Here is a 22,611-nt window from a genome sequence, read left to right as displayed (position 1 = left end):
AGAATGGAAATATGACAGCGTCAAAGCAAGAGGTACAGTTTGAAAAATAGCCAGAAGACAAAATACTGAAAGAGAGAGAGAAACAAGCAAGGACCTTTTTTGAGAAGCTTAACTGCAAACAATGTACAACTAAGATACCCTTCAATCTTTCTTGTTCCAAGTCTAACAGGAGACTGCATTAAATTACAAAGTAGATTGAAAACAAAGCATGCTCCTTTATCTGCAAGTTTTATTTCTTCATGCATGTATAATAGTTTCACATCTGAAATTATTTACTTTAAATTTAGATCCAATAAATGCATGACTAGATTTTTCTTGGCAAAGGTGATATCTTACAACTGATTCATCAGCAAAAATTCAGGTGTTTCACTTATTCATAATAAGATGTAAGGCATCAGTCTTACTATATATTTCAAAAATGGCTTTACAGTTTTCACAAACTATTCTCCCTCTATGAAGATGTTCATGTGGTCTAAGGATTTTGCATATTGTAAATAGGTGCATGACATACTGTACTGACCTTGAAGAGAGCCAGCCTTATATAAGGTGGGAGTAGTCTTACAGAAACAGAGATATTTATAATAAAATGATCCTACATTTTAAAAAATGTTTTCCAAACAACCTACAGTTGACAAGTGATCCCATTTCCCCTCTAAGGGGTGTTGCTTTTTATTTTTGTTTTTTAGTCATATTCCTGTATAACATGAGATAGCTTTGAAGATTAATTAGAAAAGGAAGATTTTCTTTGAGAAACATTCCAGAAAAAGATGTTGGGTTTTTTTGTTGCTGTTTTGTTTTTGGCTAGGCATTCTTAATCAAGATAAACTGTAGATGTCAAATTAAGAACAAAAAGACTTAACAAACAGAAAGAGGGTTGTTTTTTCTCCTGCTGTGCAAGACACATCAGTACGTTCCTGAGCAGCCACCTTCCATGTTTTAATCTTTCCCTCCTTTATAAACTGCATATACAGTTTTTAATTTGTCTTAGAAACTTAATCTAGTCTGAGGGAGTTGGCAAGCATGCACCACGTTGTACTATTTAAGGCTGATATTTTCAGACATTCAAGGGATGTGGATGCCCAATCCGAGCCTGGTTTGGTGGTGGAACATCTAAGATGAGATTCAAAGCATAAATGGAAGAAACTGCACCGAAGAGATGGAGAGAGTTTATGGGTTGAGATTTAAAGAGAGGAAATTACTTTGATTCAGAGGATGGGTGCTGAATCCCACATAATCATGGCAGCACAAGTGAAACACTGACTCCCACAGTGGAAAACTGAAAGGGAAGCCAGCAAGAAGCCAAGGCCAGGGGGAGGAGTGAGAATGCAAGGAAACAGGTGGATATAAGGTCAGGGGGGTGACGTGGGCAGAACTAGGTGATTATCACAAGCATGAACATTTTTGGATTTTTAAAAATTGATCCATTTCAGTGTGCCCAGGCACATTTAACTGAACAATTTTCCTTGCCCAAATTCTTGTAGAAAGTGAATTTTAAGCTTGTGCACTTGAGTATTCTCACTGGTGGTGACATCTTTAATATGGGATTGGATACTTTCTAGCATAGCAATGACACTGGGTCCCCCAAACACCTCACTAGAGCATTAGCACAGGTGCAACTGAATGAGCCAGACAAGGGTCTGACCTCACCTTTCACAACTATTTTTCCTCTTATGATTATTTATATTGCTATAGTGCCTATTTATCAGTTGTATTGTGCATGCACATGTAATTGCCTTGTATAAACAGGATGAGAGAAAGTTAAATTTAAAATCTGCACCATTGAAGTAAATCTACAGTAGCCTCAGTTCTGAAGAAACAAAGCTTTGGGCAAAGCCAGTGTTGCCAAGAAAGAAAGAGGTTAAAGTTACTTAAAATCCTATTTAACTGCACTCTCTCAACTGCTGTACTCCCTGGGAGATTCAAAGCCCCACAGGCTCCTTCTCATGTCTCCTGATTATAAGAGTCATAGTCATCCAGTCAGGGACTGGAAACAATACTTTGTGATTTTTGTGACCAATCTCAATTAGCCAGCACACAGCTCAGACTTTGAATCTCTAGTAGGGAGTGCTCACAACAGTCAATTCAATAAATAAATATAAGGAAATAATGATCTGCTCCCTGGCATTCTGTCAGCAGGAATAAAGGCTAAACTTGTCAAACAGAATTTTCCACAGCACATTATTTGCTCAGCACAAAGGCTCCAATTGTGTAATTGAAAGAACACAGGCAGACTGCTGCACCCCTACGGAGCCCCATGGACTCCACTAGGGCTCTGTGACAGTGCAGCCATTTGCAGATGTACTGTCAATTGCAGACTCTAGGCCTTTGTGTGTGTTAAATCCATAAGGAGTGTTGCAAATGGGCAATAACTGTGAATTGGATATGGAGACAGAATATGAGGGTAATATAGTCTGACTTTCTGGAGCAAGAGAATGGTCTGGTTGGGACACCCTGGAGATCAGAAGATAGGGATTTAGGACAATTAAGATGAGAAGTGGTTACAGCATGAATCAGAATTTCAGCAGAGTCAAGGTAAGTAGGAGCTCTGCCAGTGTTCCAAAGTTGGCAGTAGGCAGAATTAGACACAATTGCAGTCAAGGGGCCTCTAAAATTTCTGGCCTTGAGATCAAAGTTAAGGTCTGAATTAAGAAGAGTAATGGAGGAGTCAGAAGCATGAGTGTCCAGGATAATAATGGTGTTTCAGCCAATTGTGCTTCCCCAAGTAATTGTACCTACAGGAGACAGGCTGTAAAAGCTGCATCTATCTAGCTAACCAATGGTCTCATTTGATTTTGTTCCTATCTATATCATTTTGGAAGTGATATGAGCTTCTGTGGATTCCTTTAGGTCTTCTTTCTAGATTAGTATTACTAGCCCCAGCAAAAAGCAAAAGCATTTGGCATGAAACAAGACTCTAAGCCCTAAATATCATATATAAGCATGGGGTGATTTAAAGAAAAAGAGAGTTGACAAGCAAATGCCTAGAGTGTCTGTGTAAATGGCATATTGTTTGTAGTTTTGTGAAGCGGAGCATCTTGGTGTTTGAAACCACTTCCTTAGAGGCACAGCTTTTGAAGACTTTTGCGCTCCAATCTACCTCAAGCCATGCCTTTCTCGGTTAAGCATAAGTGTATGTGTGTGCATGCATTAAGGGTGCATTAGTGAGCTTGTATGAACATATGCATGTTCTGAGAGCATGTATATGTTACTTCTCTAACCTTCAACCTGAACAAAAAGAAAAACCTGAACAGTACTCATGCAAAGAACCTGGGGAAACAAAAGTGGGAATTCAGCTACACTCAGACCATGACTACACTGCAGCCAAGTCTATAGTATGAGTGCTTTGCCAGTATAACTATACCGGTATACTGTACCAACAAGGTGTTCCTAGCATGGGTGCAGCATATACCAGCAAAACTGTCCCTTTGCTGGTATAGGAAATTCTAGCCCCACAGAGTGAAACAAGCTATACTGGAAAAGAACGAGTTTTGCTGTATAACTGCATCTACTTTAGAGCTTTTACTGGCACAGCAATGTCGGTCAGTGATCACACCTCTTCATGCCCTTCACTGACATAGCTGTACCATCAGAAGTCTGTAAACCAGACATGGCCGAAGTCTGACAGTGGTTGATAGCAGCTCATGTTCACAAATTGTAAGATTATTGCTAAGCAATATCTTACATACATGTGTAATGTCTCTAAATCATGCAGTTGCAAAACAAATTATCTGAAGAGCACACGAAAATCTTCTAGAGAAATACTTTTCCACTCCATAATGTGGAAATCATTGTTGGGGTCTAAAACGTTATCTTTGAAATATTATATTTAATAGTAAGTCTGTTACTTTTGAGTTAGGGTAACTATACAAGGGACCAAATCAGATTTACAGAAGAGGCACTTGGGAATCAAAAGTCATGTTTTGCAAATAATTATTACAATTTCCAAAATTCCCTAATCAAATAACAACAACAACCACCACAAGACTGCAACTTGAAATTTCCAGCAGCAATTTCCCATTCGATCCAAAATCCAAGAGAAAGTGAATCTATCAAATGGCTCAGTTGGTATGTTGCATCAACAGGCAGCTCCAATAGACTGCGGCATTAGCACAGGTGATTTGCACTGAAATATATCTCAGCTCCACATGGATACTCACTTCGCAGGAGGTACCACCATACCCTGGAGGACACTGACAAACCTCCACAGAAGACGCCACCTTCTTACCAGTTGAATAGCGATCAGCAGCTTCAAGGCTAACCCCACTCAACCTGAGTTTAGATTAACAAAAATAAAATAGTTAACTCACAAACCAAGTATAGAAGGCAGATCAGTACACTTGGATGCAACTAAAAGTGAATGGGGAGACTCGGTGTGCTGTTCTCATTTACTTGCTTAAATATAGGAAGGCATTCATATTTATCCAATGTCTCAATTTCCTAGACGAATATCTACAGGCTTGTAGCTATTTCTGTTCATCATGTGAAGAAGAATATGGTCAGCACACACTTGAAAACTCAGAATACTGTATCTGTAAGAGAAAGGCTATTCTTGGCACGCAAGTTGCATGCTTTAGCTTCCATTACAGATGTACATATAAATAGCCTGCTTGTCGCAAATGAAGTAGCAAAGAATTTTAGACTGTAAAACAACTTTCTCCTGCTTAAAACATTACATTACTGAGCTTTGATTATGGGACATTTTTCTTCTGCAGATTTGCCCTTTTGAAAAAGATTTCAACTTATCAGCTCTGTGCAGGAGGAATTCTGTACCTTGCACGTAAGAGTCATTAGTTCTAGTTCTCCAAATGCCACAAAAAGAGAAGAGACACACACAGGAATTTCTATTTTTTCCATAATCTTGCAGCAGAAAACTGAAAGAAAATGTTAAGTCTACCTCTCGTGGAATTGTTTTGGCATCTCAGTGATATGGCTGATATATATCTCAGTGACAACTAGCTCTAAAACCCCTCACTAGTAACTTTCTTTCTATTCCTTTGAAAAAATTAAGGAGCCAAAAAAAAAATCAATCATTTTACTCAGTCAGAAAAAATGCTCCAATATTCCATGCTCTCCATAAATGACTTGGCAAAACTTTAAGTATTATTTTTATTATTTAAAAAACCTTCACTCAAAAATGCATAAATTAGCAAGTCAAGAAAGTACTTCATCACAGCTGACAGCTATTTTAATGCAAATTTGTGTTGTAAGTGACCCCCTCTCCTTGCACACCGGACAGACTGTGCAAATCTTTTGGTGAGTCCTGGAAGGGATCATGCATCTCTGCTGCACCCTGTTTCAGAGATACCCCACTGGCTGATAGCAGTCTGGGATTTGTGGGGTTGATTCTCAGCCAGAGCTCAGAGCATAGGCATAGTTTTTTTGGGGGGAAAGGGACAAGAGGCTGTTGATCCCCAAAACTGAAAGCCTGGGGCAGGTACAGAATATCCCCCCCCACACACACACACACCTGTGACCCCATTGGCTTAACTGGAGTTGCCCCCTGCCCCAAATATAGAAGTCAAACTATACCTATGGCTCCAAGGTACGCCATTTGAATTAGTGAGGTGCAGCTGAGCCTATTTTCACTTAGCACCCTTAAAGGAGACCTTTGTTACTGGTGGCGTTTGAAAACTTTCCACCGCACTGCATTTTCAAAGGAAAATAGGGTTTTTTTGACACAATAGTAATTTTTGTGAAAAAAAAATCAATGTTCACTGAAAAACTGAAAACTTTGATTTTCAAACAAAAAGTTTTCTGTTTTGGTTTCCAAAAACTGAATAAAAAAGGTTGATTTGAAAAAATGCACACACACACACACAGTCTCAAAATTTTCTACAGGAAAAAAAAATCTATTTCCCTAACCAGCTATATATCGATTGCTCCCACAGAGAAAGAGGGGAACAGATGAAAAGAAAGGAAGGGGGATTAGCTACTATAACAGGGATAGGCAAACTATGGCCTGGGGGCGCATCCAGCCCTCCAGATGTTTTAATCCGGCCTTCGATTATGCACTGGGGAGCAGGATCCGGGGATTGCCCCGCTCAGGTGCTCCAGCCAGGGAGTGAGGTCAGGGGCTTGCCCCACTCTGTGTGGCTCCTGGAAGCAGCAGCATGTCCCCACTCTGGCTCCTACGTGGAGGGGCAGCCAAGGGGCTCCGCACACTGCCCCAAGTGCTGCTCCGCGGCGCCCATTGGCCAGGAACCACGGTGCATTCATCACCCGCCATACAATTTCCATACCCAGATGTAGCCCTCGGGTCAAAAAGTTTGCCTACCCCTGTACTAGATGGTAGAGCATGGAGTCTGGGGAAATATAAGAGCTACTCTGTGTGGTTTACAAGGGAGTTATTTTTTGCCATGGTTTGAATGTAATGCACATCTAGAGACTTTTGCCAAATTGGGATCAATTCAGACAAAACCTAAAACCCCTGCAATAAAACTCTACCCAGAGAGGATGAGCTGAGTTCACCCCTGAGTCTCCAGCAAGCTCCTCTCTCCTTCATTATTTCACCCTGCTCCTTGCTACAAATCAATTGTGCAATTACATTTTTTGAGTTCTACTTTCTATGAACAATCCCTAGCCCTTTAGATATTAAAGAAACATGACTGAAAAGCTAGAAAAAGGCACAGAATAAATCAAAGAATTTAGAAAGAAAGAAAGACCTATAAACAAAACAAAAATTGCCAGTGAAATGTTGAATCTCATTTGCCTATTGACTACAGCTGGTCTGCTCCCAGCTCTATGTCATATAATTTAGAACAATGAGAAACTGTTACACACAGAAACATTTCACCTAATATTATTTCACATTTGTATTCACTGAATACTTCCAATTTTCATTAGGTTCTGCTGTTTGCTAAATGGGATTTTAATGTGTTTAACAGTTTTCAGTGTTAAACAGTTACTCATTGAAGAAAGCTGCAGTGCATTTTTTCCACTTCATTGTTGTAATTTCTATTCCTCAGTGCCATTCTGCATTCATTAAAATACATAATGCTGGCAGTAATGGAGCACTGGATCCTGGAGATATGTGAACAATCTGAGATTCAACATCTAGACCAAATATTTAAGCTGACTGTTACTGTCAGCAGGCAACTGCTGACTTCTAAATACAAATAAGATTAAAAAGGAAGGAGGCATTTCAGACAGTATCAGCATAGTTTACTGCCTGCTATGGCAAGCATCCGAATCACATCAGCTGCGTAAGCAACATGAGGTACTGACCTGAGCATTGTTCATTTGTCTTTTAGCTAATTCTGTATACTTAGAAGACCCCACGGCTTTGCCTTTCCTGTCCTCCTCCCCACTATTTTAGTGGTTTCAGAGTAGCAGTCGTGTTAAGTGATGAGTCTATTTCAGACTGCAAGTAATATATTGTCTTTATCAAGATTTCTACAACTGCTCTCCAGTGCCCATCCCAGTCTACACCACATTTACATTAGCTGCACTGGCAAATATTAACAGTGAAGAATCAATGTTATTACTACAGGCTTCCTTAGAACAGAGTCTAAACAATACTGGATTAAGTAACAACAGAGCTTTTCAGTTCTGCCTAACTACAATAGATACACTTTAAAAGTTCACTCAATTTGAAAGATTCCACAAGCTCTAACAGAGTCTCCCAATTTAGGCAGAAAAGCAACAATCACTTTCAAACCCTCTGATGCATGGCACTCTTCTCCTCATGGTTTTATCCTCTCTAAATGGGCTTTTATTTAGATGTTCATTTGAGGACACTTCCTAATTATGAGATAGAGTAATAATTGCATCCCTAGCTTTAAAATAATCCACAAGACATTTAAGAGCAAATGTTGTTGCTTACTCAAGGGCACATCAGTCATTACACATTAATAGGAAGTATCCTCAAATTATTATGATACTGAAATTTTTATGGCTTATTTTTTTATCCTTCTGTCAGGATAAAAAATAGAGGGGATGATCTTCTGGTTAAGGCTCAGGCTGACTGGGACTCTGAACACCAGGGTTCAGTTCTCCGTTCTGTATGATTTTGTGCAACTCATTTACTCTCTCTCTCTCTCTCTGTGGAGAGATTCTCAAACACAAAACTATCAAATCACCCTTGAAAATCCTTGCAGATGTGAAGTCATTAGAAGTTTGAATATTTGCTCTATTTAAAAGAACAGGGTATTTAAAGGTAGTGAGTTTCTGCTGCTGTTTTGAGGTGGAACTTACCCACTGGAGAAACCTAATAACCCTCAAATGCTTACCAGATGGAGTGGGACCTCGGCATCTCTGTCACATCCTCAAGAAACATTTTCACACATACACTTTATTTTTTCACACTCCTAGTCTTGGGGTTATCTGAGCTCTCTGGGGAAGTCTGACTTCCTTCAGAACCCATCAACACTAGTGTTTAAGCAGTCAGAAGAGTCACTGCTGAGTGACACAAAGCACACAGACTCTTAAAGATTTTCCCTGCAGTACTCCCAAGGCTCGTAGGGCCAAGGGAACAGGAAATAAAGATAATGTTTAGCCAAATCCACTATGGAGAAAACTGAATATTATACATTTATTTTAATGTGCAAGATTATTATTGAGTGTTTAAACAATTGAGAATTGAATCAGGTATTTTGCAAGATAGTAAAGAGCATTACCACGTAGCCCCAGGGCCTACAGTGTTTTATTAGAATGAAATGGAATCTAACAGAAAATAACACAGTCAGACCTAGGCACTCATTGGAAATTAGCAGTACATGTGTGATGTAATGGACAGCAAAAGATCAACTTAATTACAGAGGCCCTGGGTGAAATCTTAGCAAAACTCCCATAGACTTCAGTGGGAGCCTGGGTTTCACTCCATGTCTTCCTCAATATTGTACAGCATTGAGCACCCTGATAGCTCTCAGTGTACATGATAACCAAAGAGCAAGCTATCTTCCGAGTGTGAAAGGCTTTGCATGATACTGGTGGTATTATACACAAACACAAAAAGCTACTTTAAACAACACCAGTGGGTGGATCTCAGCTTCACCAGCCACGGCTGTGTGTGGCAGGGAGGTTGTACCATCAGCACTGATTAGGAGTATTATGTCTGTGTGAACACAGGCAGAACATCCCCAGAGATAGTGACAGATGTGGCCTGAGAGCAACTCAAAGTCATTTTTTAGCCAAAGACAATAAAAATAGAGAACACTCTTCTAAATGACTAACAGTTACTTTTTTTTTTTATCATAGCCCTTGTGGGACCTACATTTCCAACCATAATCCCATGGCCACGGGAGGGAGACTGCCACAAACCTGCAAAGCACTTATTAGGGCTTTTTTTCTGACCCATCCATATGTTCTCCTGCTGAGCTTCCCTAAGGATACTACTCAGCAGAGAGGTTCCTTTTTCCATGAAACTCTCAAGTGCCCCCAAAATGCTGTGCACCATCTCAGCAACAAAGGGGCTTCTTTAAAGGGGAGGCAGTGTGGACAGTGCACTGGACTGGGAATCAGGAGTCCTGGGTTCTGCCAGCAGCCTCCAGAATGCCCTGGCAAATCCCTTCACCTGTGGGCCCCATTTTACAGATGGGGAAAATAATATTTACCTTCTTTTACAAGTGCTTTGAGATCTGCTTTTGAGAAAAAGTGCTTATAAGAAAAGCATTACCATGTTTCTGAGAGTCTGGGGGTCTACGTATGTTTTCACAATGTTTAGCTACCATATTTAATCTGCATGGCACAGTTGATGAATCAGCATATTAGCTTTAAATGTTAAAAGGAGTTCTCTGTCAAGAAAGTAAACTGTGGGGAATCAAAAGAGGAGTGGAAACTTGGAACTTGGCAGGCAGGACTCTGGGCACTACTTGGCGGTTTGTAGGAGAAAGTTTTAAATAGAGACTGGCCCATGCCAAGACACTCAGATTTGAACCCCGCTGACCTTTACTGAAGTTTTGGCAGGCTCTCTCCTCCACAATGGGTCAAGCTAAAATGCCAGATCCAAACACTACTAAGTTGAGGAAAATTTAGATCTAGAACCAAATTTTGCAGCTTAGCTTGTTCTCAAGTTTAAAGGAACAAGACACAGAAAAGCATCTTAAGAAACAAAGTAGGAGAAAGGGAAGGAAGAGATTAAAGAAGCAAGATCAAATGTTACAGGGACAAATATCCCTGGACACCTGTACAAAAGCTGACGTCAGCAAGCTATATGCTTGCCATGACCTGCATTTCCACATCTACTGGTTGGAATCTTTGTTTAACCCATTTGGAATTAAAACAATGGCTTTTGTGATTTAAGACACTCGCAAAATCGGTGTTTATTTGCTTTCAACTTATTTGCCACGTTTCAGCTGGATACCACTTAAAATGATTAAGTTTTAGGCTCCCTAAGTAAAGGTGAGAAATTAGAAAGTATTGGAAATGTTAGCAGATGCTTCCATGTACTATATCTAAGAATGTGCTCTAGTGGAACAGGGCAACACAGAAATTTTGATTACTCTCCTCTTTTGGATAATACTTCATTCAAGGCAAGTAATCACAGGATTGCAGTCAGCTCCCTCTACCTCCACTTGCTTAAGATCACTGAAGTGACTGGTTTGTGGGTTAGTCTACACTTCAGATATTATACCTCATGAGTGGAAAACCACAATGCAACATAAATTGGAATTAATTCCAGTACCAAATTTTACAAACATGATTCAAGTCACTGAGCAATAGTGTATTAACAAAGGATAAATCTACAGAACCAGGAACCAGGCTGACTTTTGGCCCACCTGCAGTGTCCACTAATGCACTAACAGAAATTTCAAATCCAATGCTAGCTTTATAGATTGAACCACATAGTTTTGTAGGTATTGTAGACTGCACACTGCAGCCACCTAGATGGGATTGCTACTGTGCCAGCTCACATAAAGCTCCTCAGCGCACACATCATTCATTTTATAGAAAGAGTTCAGAAGACTTCAAATGAAACCATTGATTTTAAGACGACCAGACAGTAGAATAATCTGACATAAATCAGAGGGAAAGGTTTGGGATTACCTAGTTGTAGATACAATACCGATTAAAAAAAATCCCTCTAGCTACATTTTGTCAATTTGGTTTTTATTCATTTTGAGAGCTAAAGGATCCCTCTCTGCTGCATGGTCTTAACATCCTGGCATACTCTATTCTTTAAATGGGGAAACAAAAATTAAGATCTTCCTCTCATAACGAAGGCATCTCAGCACTATGAGCCATCAGAATCACTTATCATATACAACAGAAATGTAGTGCTTCAAAATAGATTTATTTATAGAATTGTGATTCTCTCCTTAATAGTCCACATGATTTCACTTTGTTGTGGGTTAGCCAGTAGAAGCCCCCCCACCCTCAAAAAAAGAGTTAGAATGGGGAAAAAATCAGACTATTTGAAAATGTTAAGACTTAAATAAATGTTAAAGATTTAACTGAGGAAAAATAACAATAAGCATCCTTCTAAATTACACCAACCTCAGCCCTGCACAAAGAGAAAATAAAAGCATTCATCGGAGGGCCTGCAGAACATTGTCATAAATGCAGTTCCCACATCTACCTGTAGATGGCATCCATCCCATAGCTGTATGTGGCTCTTATGAGGAGCCTCTTTATATTTGCCAGCACAGTCATGAATTCCCTTTTGTTGACTGGGGAGTCAGTGCCGTGTACAGTAAATAAGTCCGGTTTCAGCACAACTTCTTCAGTGTGTTCTTCAAATGGCTGCAGGTGAATGCCCTCCTTTGAAGTGCTGATTCTTAAGCCAGCTCCCTAGAGAGAGCGATGTGTTTAAGGGATACAATTAAATATAAAAAAGGGTAGAAAAGACGCTGTATCATTGTGGATATTTGGTATAAAGAAGAACTGGAAAGCATATTTTATGAGAACAGTCTATATCAGGAATGCACTAGATTTTCCAGTGTTCCTGATATGAGCTTTGTTGCAAAAAGTCAGTGCATGCAAAATCCAGGTAACCCAACTGGAACCCAGTGGCATGGCTTTGAATGAGTATGAGAAAATCCAGATAACCCACTGAAGCACAGTATACATGATACTATACAGCACAGATGTTTAAAGTGTACTGTTGGTTTAAATTGTCTGCAAATGCTATTTCAATCAACAAATGTATTATATGTATTCATTTTTCTTTGTCATCTTTACAAATGTAGTTATAATATTTTCTAACATTAGTAGAGGCTCCTTTGGGTACTTAATCTTGCCTATCTAGTTTTAGTCATTAAGCTCTGATCCTTATTGGTTGCTGTAAATTGGCTGCAGACACACCTTTACATGTCAGTTTTGCCTGCTCACTTTTGGATGCTGTTAGCCTTCAGTGTTCACGGAAGAGATGGACAAAAGTTAGTCACTGGAAATGAAAATACTTTACCTCTATGATGATATCAGATTGCAATATTGTTTGAACAGCTTCTTCCTGCCCTGTGAGGTCATAGGAGATGGTAAATTTCAGATGCCCTCCAGCAGCTGTTATCTATAATAAAGCAGAATGATGCTTATTACATGATAGGAAATGTGCCTTTAACCATTCTGGGTTACTCTTTTCCTATGACAATATTTCCAGGAAATGGATTTCCAGTGTTGTGAAAGGAGTTGTGGATGATCTAGTGCCTTAAGCAGGAAGTCCTCATGAACCATTCCCTCCCTGCCCCAAGCATGAGTGGACTCACTCTCACCTACTAATATTTTCCCCAGTGCCAGGCAAAGGTTGCAAATCACCCCAAATACAGTAAAACCAAGCAGCAGCAGTTCCTCAGAAACAGCTTTGAAATCTGCAAATACATCTCCCTTCAATCTGCATTTTGTAGAAGGCTAAGGGCTGTTTCAAAGATAGGTTTTGAATGTGTTTCAGCTACTTTAGCCCCCATCTGGTCCTTGCCTCCTTAAGAATCAACCAACCAGTGTTTTGTACAACACCTCGCATAACGGGGTCCCCCTGATCCAGGACTAGGACTGCTAGGCACTACCATAATACAAATAATAAGCAACAATAATAATAATTAATAATGGATACAACATCTCCTATTCTGATGCAAAATATACCCATAAGGCAAACTGGCATAAAGGAAAAGAGTTTTGCTTTCGTATCAATTGTAATTGAAAATAGAGGAACGTAATAGTCTGTCCTCATGCAGTCAAACAAAGCAATGGTATGTTCTTTACCTCAGCCTGAGTCACTCTCCATAATAAGAGGCTAATAACCTCAGGTCATATCTCATTTCAGTATATTTTTCCGAATCTGTTTTTGCACCCTAATTCAGGGCCCTGACAATAACTTTCCGGAGAAAAATCACAACATGTATAGATCATTTTTAGGACAGGAATCAAAACTACTGTCATGAATGACTGAGTTTACTGCAAATACAGCAGGTTTGCTTTCCACCAAAAACTGTTAAAAGAGCAGTTTTTTAAAAAAAATACAAAAAAGTCTGTTTTGTATTCCAGTGTAACATCTCCTCTGAGATGAACAACCTACAACAGCAAACTCCCTGCCCTTCCAATCCATGTTGCTGACCACAGAGAAGTCTTGTGAGTATTCTGCAGGAAGGAGAACAGTATGATTATTCTCAAGGCTGATCCAAGGGAACAACGTGCTGTATTGTATCATTCATCATACTGGATGTGTTACACGGCATGTTTGCACACATGTAACAGAAAGCAAAGGATGCTCATATTTTCCTGTGCACTGTATTTTAAAAAGAAGGGGGGAAGAAAAATCAATCTCCTTATTTAAGATGCAGCAATCAGCTCATTTTAGATAACATATGGAAGTATAAAAATCTGTGGATTTAGGCTTTATGGTTAGTAGCCATGTGAAAACTACAAGAGGCTCCCAGGATTCATAAGCAACCAAAAGTTTGGATGTGTATCCAAATGTTATCCAGACCGGCTGGGTCTACAAAACTACCTCTAGCCTCTAGTGACACCAAAAACACCTAAAAAAAAAAATCCCTAGCCTCTAATGCAGTGCTTTGGCACTTCTGCTTCTAGTCCTGACTGAGCCTGTAGGGAATTAGGAGAATGAAAAGCAATAGGAAAGCAAAGATACTCGAGCATTATTCAGCCTCAGAAAGAGTCTAAACCAGGTCAGTTCTTACTTAGTCTAGTTGTCTAGTTAATCTCAGAAAGGGTCTGAATGAGGTCAGTTCTTATTTTCTCTAGTTGACCTGTCCCTTTTTAGCTAGCACAGATAATGAACACATGAATGCAATATAAATTCTCAGTGGTCACCCCATCCACGCATAGTGCCATCACAGCTTAGAAGAGTTAGAAGAGTTTCTTTAAATGCCACCATAATGGTAGCACAGGAATGCCAATGTTTCAAAGTTGTATGTAGTGTTGCTGTAGCTGCCTTTTGGTCCCAGGATAGTAGAGAGAAATTGTGGGTGAGATAATATATTTTATTGGACCAAGTAATGTCTCTCTCACCGACAGAAGTTGGTCCAATAAAAGATATTACCTCACCCACCATGTCTCTCTGATGTTTCAAAGTGGCACTTATGAGGTACTTTGGTCAGCTCTGGAAGTATATTTTACCTGGTATTCTATGTAATACTGAAGTGGTTAACAATACAACTGAAGTCTCACAATATGATAGAAGTTATCACTTACATTTGCCATTGTTTTTGAATGTACTAGCCTTCCTCTGTTGCAACCTAGGTTTAGTTACAATTTAAGTCATGGGTAAAAATGAATGTGGTGATCTCATCTTTGTCTGATGTCAACTATCTTAATTTAGGAAGGGCAGTTCTGTTTTTTATTCTGGAATTTTTATGAACTACCATCATAACATCTGGGCAATTTAATAACACGTTTAAAATTTCATGACATAAAATAGTCACTTTGAGACTATCAGTTTAAATTCATAAACTGTAGTCCTGCAATCACTGCGCTGCATAAACAAATATGCCTCATAAGAACATAAGAATTCCCATACTGAGTCTGACCAGGTCCATCTAGCCCATTATCCTCTATCTGACCCATACCACAGGCTCAGGGGGAAATGTACAGAACAGGGCAATTCTGCTACCTTCTTACCTGTCAAGCAATTTACCCTGTGGTTCTCCTGGTCATCACAAACCCAACTATCTGTATTTCTAAAAAATTGACTCCTCCTCTGCTATTGCCCGTGTCTTCCTAATAATTGGAATTCTTCCCTCCCCCCTCCCCCCAAGAGGGATATCTTCAGTGCGAGAGGATACCATGACATTATCTAGAAGATGCTTCCCAACTATGGGATCATTTCCCTCCAATCCAGCTTCATGGTCTCCTGCCCAGAATTTCATCCTCCTTAATAGTACAGCACTGTTGGACAAGAGGTGGGACTGCTGTATGTCTTCTGTGTACCTCTCTGTCTCCCTTTGCCTCCAGGGCCCGTACTCTGTCTCTGAAGGCTTTGAGTTGCATGCACACTACACCATCTCTCCGAGAGGCAGGTAATCATACATGTTACACTCAGTGCCATAAATTGGGTAGCCCCCACCTTCTGATACTGGTGTTCTATCTGCTTTTTATTCAGCCTAAGCTTAGAGGATGTTTGTGAAGTGTATTGGGTTCTCTTTATTCCATCAGTTACTTTTCTTGGGAATTTGGTACCTTTCTAATTGTTAAATCCCTCAGACTCCTCCCCTTAGAGTTAAACTCTCCTTACCTTGGCAGCTCACTCAGTTGCTATGCTCGCTGTCACTCACTCCGTCATGGGCTTTCTCTGCTCTCATGAGGCCTCTACATTTATAGCTTTGGCTAGGCCACACCTCCTCCCATCCTCCTATTGATTACTCTCAACTGAGAATGACCTACCAGTGATCTTAAACAATCAAGTTCCAGATCCAGTCAGCAGGAGAAACACAGCAGATCTTAACTTCTGCAGCAGGATACAGGATGGTAGGGAATTTCTCACAAATTTGGATCCTAGACCATTAGGGATTCTAAATATTTTGCAACCAGCACTTTTTAAATTGTATGTGGAAGTGAACAGGAAGGTTGAGAAGAGCATGGAGCCAGCACTTAAAGTGGTCTGAAAGAAGTGGGAGGGCCCTATCATTTTCTACAGAAATGAGAGCAATATCATACCTGCCTGTCTATCCACCACCTATCAGTTTTACCCCCACATCTGTTCATAGATTCATAGATATTAAGGTCAGAAGGGACCATTTTGATCATCTAGTCTGACCTCCTGCACAACGCAGGCCACAGAATCTCACCCACCCACTCCTGCGAAAAACCTCTCACCTATGTCTGAGCTATTGAAGTCCTCAAATCGTGGTTTAAAGACTTCAAGGAGCAGAGAATCCTCCAGCAAGTGACCCGTGCCCCATGCTACAGAGGAAGGTGAAAAAACTCCAGGGCCTCTTCCAATCTGCCCTGGAGGAAAATTCCTTCCCGACCCCAAATATGGCGATCTGCTAAACCCTGAGCATATGGGCAAGATTCACCAGCCAGATACCCAGGAAAGAATTCTCTGTAGTAACTCAGATCCCACTCCATCTAACATCCCCAGCTCGCCATCAGTTCTTCCCCATGCCCCCTATCAATTCTGACCCCACATCTGTTCTGACCCTGCTCTATCCCCCAACCCGCACGTCACCTTGCTCCTCCAGCAACTGTTGGGGCTCCTTCTTCCCCTCCTGTGAAATGACTTTGTCTCCTTAGGGGAGGGAATTGGTGAAAGCAGCCAATCAAAAGGAATTCGTTCCCCCTACCCCCTGGCAGGGTTGAAACGTGTGCCCCTCCAAGACCCAGCTTGAGCTGTGGAAATTTTATTTTCTGGGTCTGCAAGTGCTTTCACCCAGGTACAAATTAAGCATGGCTTGGAGTACTAGTGAAAAATATTCACATAAACCCAACTCAACATTCAGCAGAACTGCTGCACTCTGCATCATCTGAAGAGTCTAAGTCCTCTTTCAAGGGTCATCTTCTGCATTCTTTTTAACACCAAGTACAACACAATGTCATAGTCTATCTTGATGGTGACAAATGCAAGAATCACTGAGGCAAGCAACGTTGCTTTAAAAATTGGTAAGAACTTTTTGGTATTTTTTTCCCCACAGAATTCTTATCACCATTTTTCATGAAATTTCAAAATTTTCTGACCAGCTCTTGTAGCAAAGTCTGCATCTGAGTGGAAGGGCCACAGCTTCCTGGGGAAACCTAGATGACGATAGGCATGACAAGTTGCTGCAACTATGGCCAGGATCTAGAAAACCATGTAAGCATGAATGGAACTACTCATGCTCTTAAAGTTAAGAGTTTTGATTGACTGGGGCCCATCAGAGAATGCAGATACAACAAATGATGGAGCAAGACCTCCCCATTTCTCCCTACACAGCAGAATGACTACCATCTTATCTGGACTAAACATATCCCTACCTATGGTGTCCCTCGCCTCTGTTTGCCAGAGGCTGGGAATGAGTGACAGGGAATGGATCATTTGGTGATTACCTGTTCTGTTCATTCTCTCCAGGGCACCTGGCATTGGCCACTGTCAGAAGACAGGATACTGGGCTAGATGGACCTTGGGTCTGACCCAGTATGGCTGTTCTTATGTTCTCTGTTACATTCTGTTAACAGAGCAGACTAGAGAAGCCAGATTCAACAAAAGGAGATGTACAACCAAGTGCCATCCACATATTCCTGGCACTGCATATCGTATCATCTCATTTTTTCCCTCAGCAACAATACTCTACATACACACTGAACAGGAGGGATAACAGAATAGAACCATGGGGATCCCAATAAGTTAGAAGCCATGGGAAGAACAAGTATTTTAGCAACATTTTCACTAATCCCACTACATCCCTGCAAAAAAGCTCTTATATATATATCCCCATGTATATCATCAACAGAGGTAAAAAGAAGCATCCTTATTTCTCTCCTTATATTTTCCAAATGTTGGCAAGTATTGGGTACTATATGCATATCAACAGCACAAATCACAGGTTAGTATGATTTGACATGATTTCCAGTCTTTGCTGAAGAACGACTCAAGGACAGAAATAAGAGGAATGAAGCTAGTCAGCATTCAGGCGCTGTACCTAAGCTCTGTAGAAGAAGGCGGCACAGCACCAGTCCACACTGTGCCTGAAGGTAGCTAGTACTGCAAGTCTTTCATTATCATGTGTATCAAGTTTAGCCAATTAAAATAAAACAAAAACACAAGAATCTGCTTTCCATGTGCACTTGTCTTAATTCAGCCTAGAGGGGAAGAAACAACATATTTACAAGTAACTTTACAATTATTGTGCAATATAACCTGATGTCACCAGTAATCATATGGTACATATGCAACATACTGCATCAGGGATTTAATGTGGCAGGCAGATTTTCCCATATGTATGGTAATGCCAAAGTTGGTATAGCTGTGAGATCACAAAGTATCCTCTTAAAAAAAAATTATGGAAAGAATAAGAAAGGGGAATAGAGAAGGGAATGATTAAGCAAGAAGAAAACTTTTCTACAAAAGAACCCTATAATCTTTCCTCTTCTGTCTGTGCCAGATGATGAGTTAAGGCTCCATCCTGCAAGCTCACTAAAATCGCACTGAATTCAAGATAAACAGAGAGTGCTCAGCATTCCAGGAATTGCTCAGCAGGTTGTAGGATCATGCCCTAAGTTATATTGCAACTGAAAAATATTTTGTGTGTGACTGTTTAATGTTTCAGACAGGCTCACTCTGTAAGGAAATGTTAAGAAATACTGTAGTTTTTTAGCAGCATTCATTCAGGAAAAAATGAGTGACATTGAATTTTGATCCATAAACTAAAAAACTTTAAATAGAAGTGTCCTATCTTCCATATTTATGACCTATGGAGCTAGTGTTTTACATTTATACTCTCCTCAGTTTTCTCTTTTGTCCAGATCTTTGATATATTTTTATCCTTTTGATACTTTTTTTTTAGGTGAGGATACTTTGTTATTGACTTGGAGTTTTAGAAGGAGAGCCCTACTATTTATAACTACACCTTCAAGTCAGAGCGAGTGAAAAGGAAATACCTCAGTAGAATAATAAACTTTTTGAATCTATTGTTATTCAAAAATATCTGAATATAGACAAGCCTCAACACAAAGTAGGACAACTCTGGATCTCTCAATTTTCCTTTAATAATATCGGGAATACTGCAAATACTGACATGACATATTTTAATTAGCTACGGCAACAATGATTTTAAGAGTATTAAAGATAAAATATTTTTACATTTCATAGAATAACATACTAAGTGATATTTTTATTTTCTGTCTAGTATTTTAATCATTAGGTAAACTTCCATCAATGCCACTGAAGTCAATAGGAGTTTTGCCTAATTATGAAATACAGATGGAAAGCAGGATTTGGGCTATTATTCAAACAGAAAACCTGTTCGGTGGACCTGAGGTAGGCCATTGATTGGAGCTGGCTTGGTAACTCAAATTTTCCTGTGATATTTGTGTATTTTAATGTGAAGCTTTACTATGCATGATACAACTAATGAAAACACTACCAAACCTGAAGATAAATATAATGGATGGGGGAGGATGGCTCTTGGTGGTTAATATGGACCCAGCCTCCAAATTGTTTTACAGGATTTTTGAGGTGGTGTGTAGGAATGTCAGGGTGAGAAGACAATTTCAGCACAGTTCCCCCACTATCAAAAGGCCAGTGATTGAAAGCTGTGACCAAATGCACCCCAAAAACCAGGCAGCTTAACTTCTGTACCAGGAAAGATAATGGAGCAAATAATTAAACAATCAATTTGCAAACACCTAAAAGATAATAAGGTGATAAATAACAGTCAGCATGGATTTGTCAAGAACAAAGCATGTCAAACCAACCTGATAGCTTTCTTTGACAGGGTAACAAGCCTTGTGGGTAGGAGGGAAGTGGTAGATGTGGTATATCTTGACTTTAGTAAGGCTTTTGATACAGTCTTGCATGACCTTCTCTTAAACAAACTCAGGAAATACAACCTAGATGAAGCTTGTCATAAATATAAAGGGAAGGGTAACAACCTTCCTGTATACAGTACTATAAAATCCCTCCTGGCCAGAGGCACAATATCCTTTAACCTGTAAAGGGTTAAGAAGCTCAGGTAACCTGGCTGGCACCTAACCAAAAGGACCAATAAGGGGACAAGATACTTTCAAATCTGGGGGAGGGGAGGCTTTTGTTTGTCTGTTCTGTGTGCTTGCCAGAGAGAGATCAAGAAAGCAAGCAATCCAACTCCATTAGAATTAGTAAGTACTAGCAAGGAAATGCGTTAGTTTACTTTTGTTTTGGCTTGTGATTTTCTCTGTGCTGAGAGAAAGGTGTATTCCTGGTTTTCTTTTTGTAACTTTAAAGTTTTTGCCCAGAGGGAAATCCTCTGTGTTTTAAATCTGATTTCCCTGTAAGATTAGCTTCCCTTCTAATTTTACAGAGGTGCTTCTTTTACGGTTTTTCTTTCTGGTAAAGTTCTGTTTCTTTTAAGAGCCTGACTGATTTCTCTAGATCCTAAGACCCAGGGGTTTGGGTCTGTGACCACTTTGTAACCAATTGATTAGGATATTATTCTCAAGCCTGCCCAGGAAAGGGGGTGTAAGGGCTTGGGGGGATATTTTGAGGGAATAGGAACTCTAAGTGGTCCTTTCCCTGATTCATTGTTAAATCACTTGGTGGTGGCAACTTACCCTCCAAAGAGTTTGTGCCTTGGGGAAGTTTTACCCTAAGCTGGTAGAAATAAGCTTCGGGGGTCTTTCATGCGGGTCCCCACATCTGTACCTTAGAGTTCAGAGTGTGGAGGGAACCCTGACAAAGCTACTATAGGGTGGGTGCATAACAGGTTGGAAAATTGTTCCCAGGGAGTAGTTATCAGTGGTTCACAGTCATGCTGGTAGGGCATAACGAATGGGGTCCTGCAGGGATTGGTTCTAGGTCCAGTTCTGTTCAATATCTTCAACAATGATTTAGATAATGACATAGAGAGTACATTTATAAAGTTTGCGGACGATACCAAGCTGCGAGGGGTTGCAAGTGTTTTGGAGGATAGGATTAAAATTCAAAATGATCTGGACAAACTGGAGAAATGATCTGAAGTAAATAGGATGAAATTCAATAAGGACAAATGTAAAGTACTCCACTTAGGAAGGAACAATCAATTGCACACATACATAGGGTGACTGAACTATAAAAGTGAGGGGCAAAACCGCTTCAAGTTATCTCTCCCTATCCATCTCTCTCTTTCACTTAAGAAAAAAAAGAAACAGCCTATGGACTTTGGGAGGAGATCCTGACCTGAAACGTGGTCAACAGTGTTACTGGGAACCTGTGGTAAGAATGTCACCTTGAACCAAGTCTAGCTTGTTAAGTTTAGTATTAGGATGCATTTTATCTTTATTTTTCTCGTGACCATTTCTGACTTTTAGTGCCTTATACTTGTACTCACTTAAAACCTATTTCTTTGTAGTTAAATAAACTTGTTTTATTCTTGGACCAAAAGTAATCCAGTGTTGTGAGCAGTGTGGGTAAATCCATTTACGGTAGAACACTGTTGTACATTGATTCCCTAAGAGGGGCAATGGACCTAACATATATGGATTATCCAGGAAAGGGCTAGACAGCGCAAAATGTATGTTTTGGGGGGGAAATCCAGGACAGAGAGTGTGTTGGAGTCACCTTGCAAGTAGTAACCAAGTAGCCTAGTAACCAAGGCTGCTGGAAGCTAGAGTGTGGCTGGTGTTTGCTAACAGGCTGCTGGGGTCACTGTTGCTGACCAGGGCTGTGGCTATACACACTCAGGGTGTAACCTGCATGCTGTTTGGCTGTTTGTGAGGAGCCCAGGTTGCACAGGTTGGACTCATCAGCAAAGCATTTTGAGGCACCCCATGTTGCAGGACAGGTGTGAGATAGACCCTCACTCGTCTGGATTGCACCCCAGAGTGTCATACAGGCCATGAAGGGTGAATAGGTCTAATTGCCAAACAATGGAGTAGCCATCATAGGGACATTATCTGAGACGGTCTGCCTGGCTATCTGGGGGGAAAAAAAACAGTCGCTGGCTAAAAGAAGACTTCACATGTAGGCTCTATAAGAAAATCCATTGAGATATGTGGTAATTGGGTAAAGAATGTAAACTGGGTCTGTTCTGTTTCTGCAACTCAAAAGGAAGCCCATCTAGATGAGCTCGTAATGAACCACAAGATTAAATGAGTTTAGATATGAGTGTCAGCTGTTCGCTGTTTTGAAATAATTTTCTTTAATGCTTTGTTCTGTTTGCTAATAAACTCGTTTGTTTTAAGAAGGCTGCTGTTCACTATATCACTATGTACTGAACACCTGTGCTTCTTCCCTTCAGGAGTTTGTGATGACTCCCAAAGGGAAGAAACACAGGTGTCCAGCCAGACCTGCACAGTAATAAGCTAGCATAGACAGGGGGTTGTTTGCAGATCCTGGTCTAACAGAGGGAGAATTGCAACTTTCCACCCTGAGATAGGTCAGGGCACAAGACCTAATGTTTGAAGGAGAGAACTCAGAGAGACTAGAAGGGAGACAGAGATGTAGCTAGCCCTGTAACTCTGACAGTAATCTTTAACAAACGTTATATACATTTAAAACACACGCATTAAAAGGTTTTAACATATGGTGCATCACTTTCACTTCTTTCTACAGAAAGATGTTTCAGGTCAGTT

General features: G+C 40.2%; 1 protein-coding gene across 3 annotated transcripts in view; it reads right to left on the bottom strand.

The window, feature by feature from the left end:
- The window catches only part of LAMA2 (laminin subunit alpha 2), a 455,577-nt gene that overhangs the window by 177,267 nt on the left and 255,699 nt on the right, over positions 1–22,611 (bottom strand). For all 3 annotated transcript variants that reach the window (XM_073337269.1, XM_073337270.1, XM_073337271.1), the window contains exons 13-15: positions 12,344–12,445; positions 11,516–11,727; positions 4,158–4,269 (exon numbers count right to left, since the gene is read on the bottom strand). In XM_073337269.1, coding sequence (XP_073193370.1) covers positions 4,158–4,269; positions 11,516–11,727; positions 12,344–12,445 — 426 coding nt within the window. The remainder of the gene's footprint in view (positions 1–4,157; positions 4,270–11,515; positions 11,728–12,343; positions 12,446–22,611) is intronic.

The sequence above is a fragment of the Lepidochelys kempii genome, chromosome 3 (assembly GCF_965140265.1).
Source record: "Lepidochelys kempii isolate rLepKem1 chromosome 3, rLepKem1.hap2, whole genome shotgun sequence".
NCBI classification, from domain to species: Eukaryota; Metazoa; Chordata; order Testudines; family Cheloniidae; genus Lepidochelys; species Lepidochelys kempii.
This window is presented reverse-complemented; position numbering and strand designations above follow the sequence as displayed.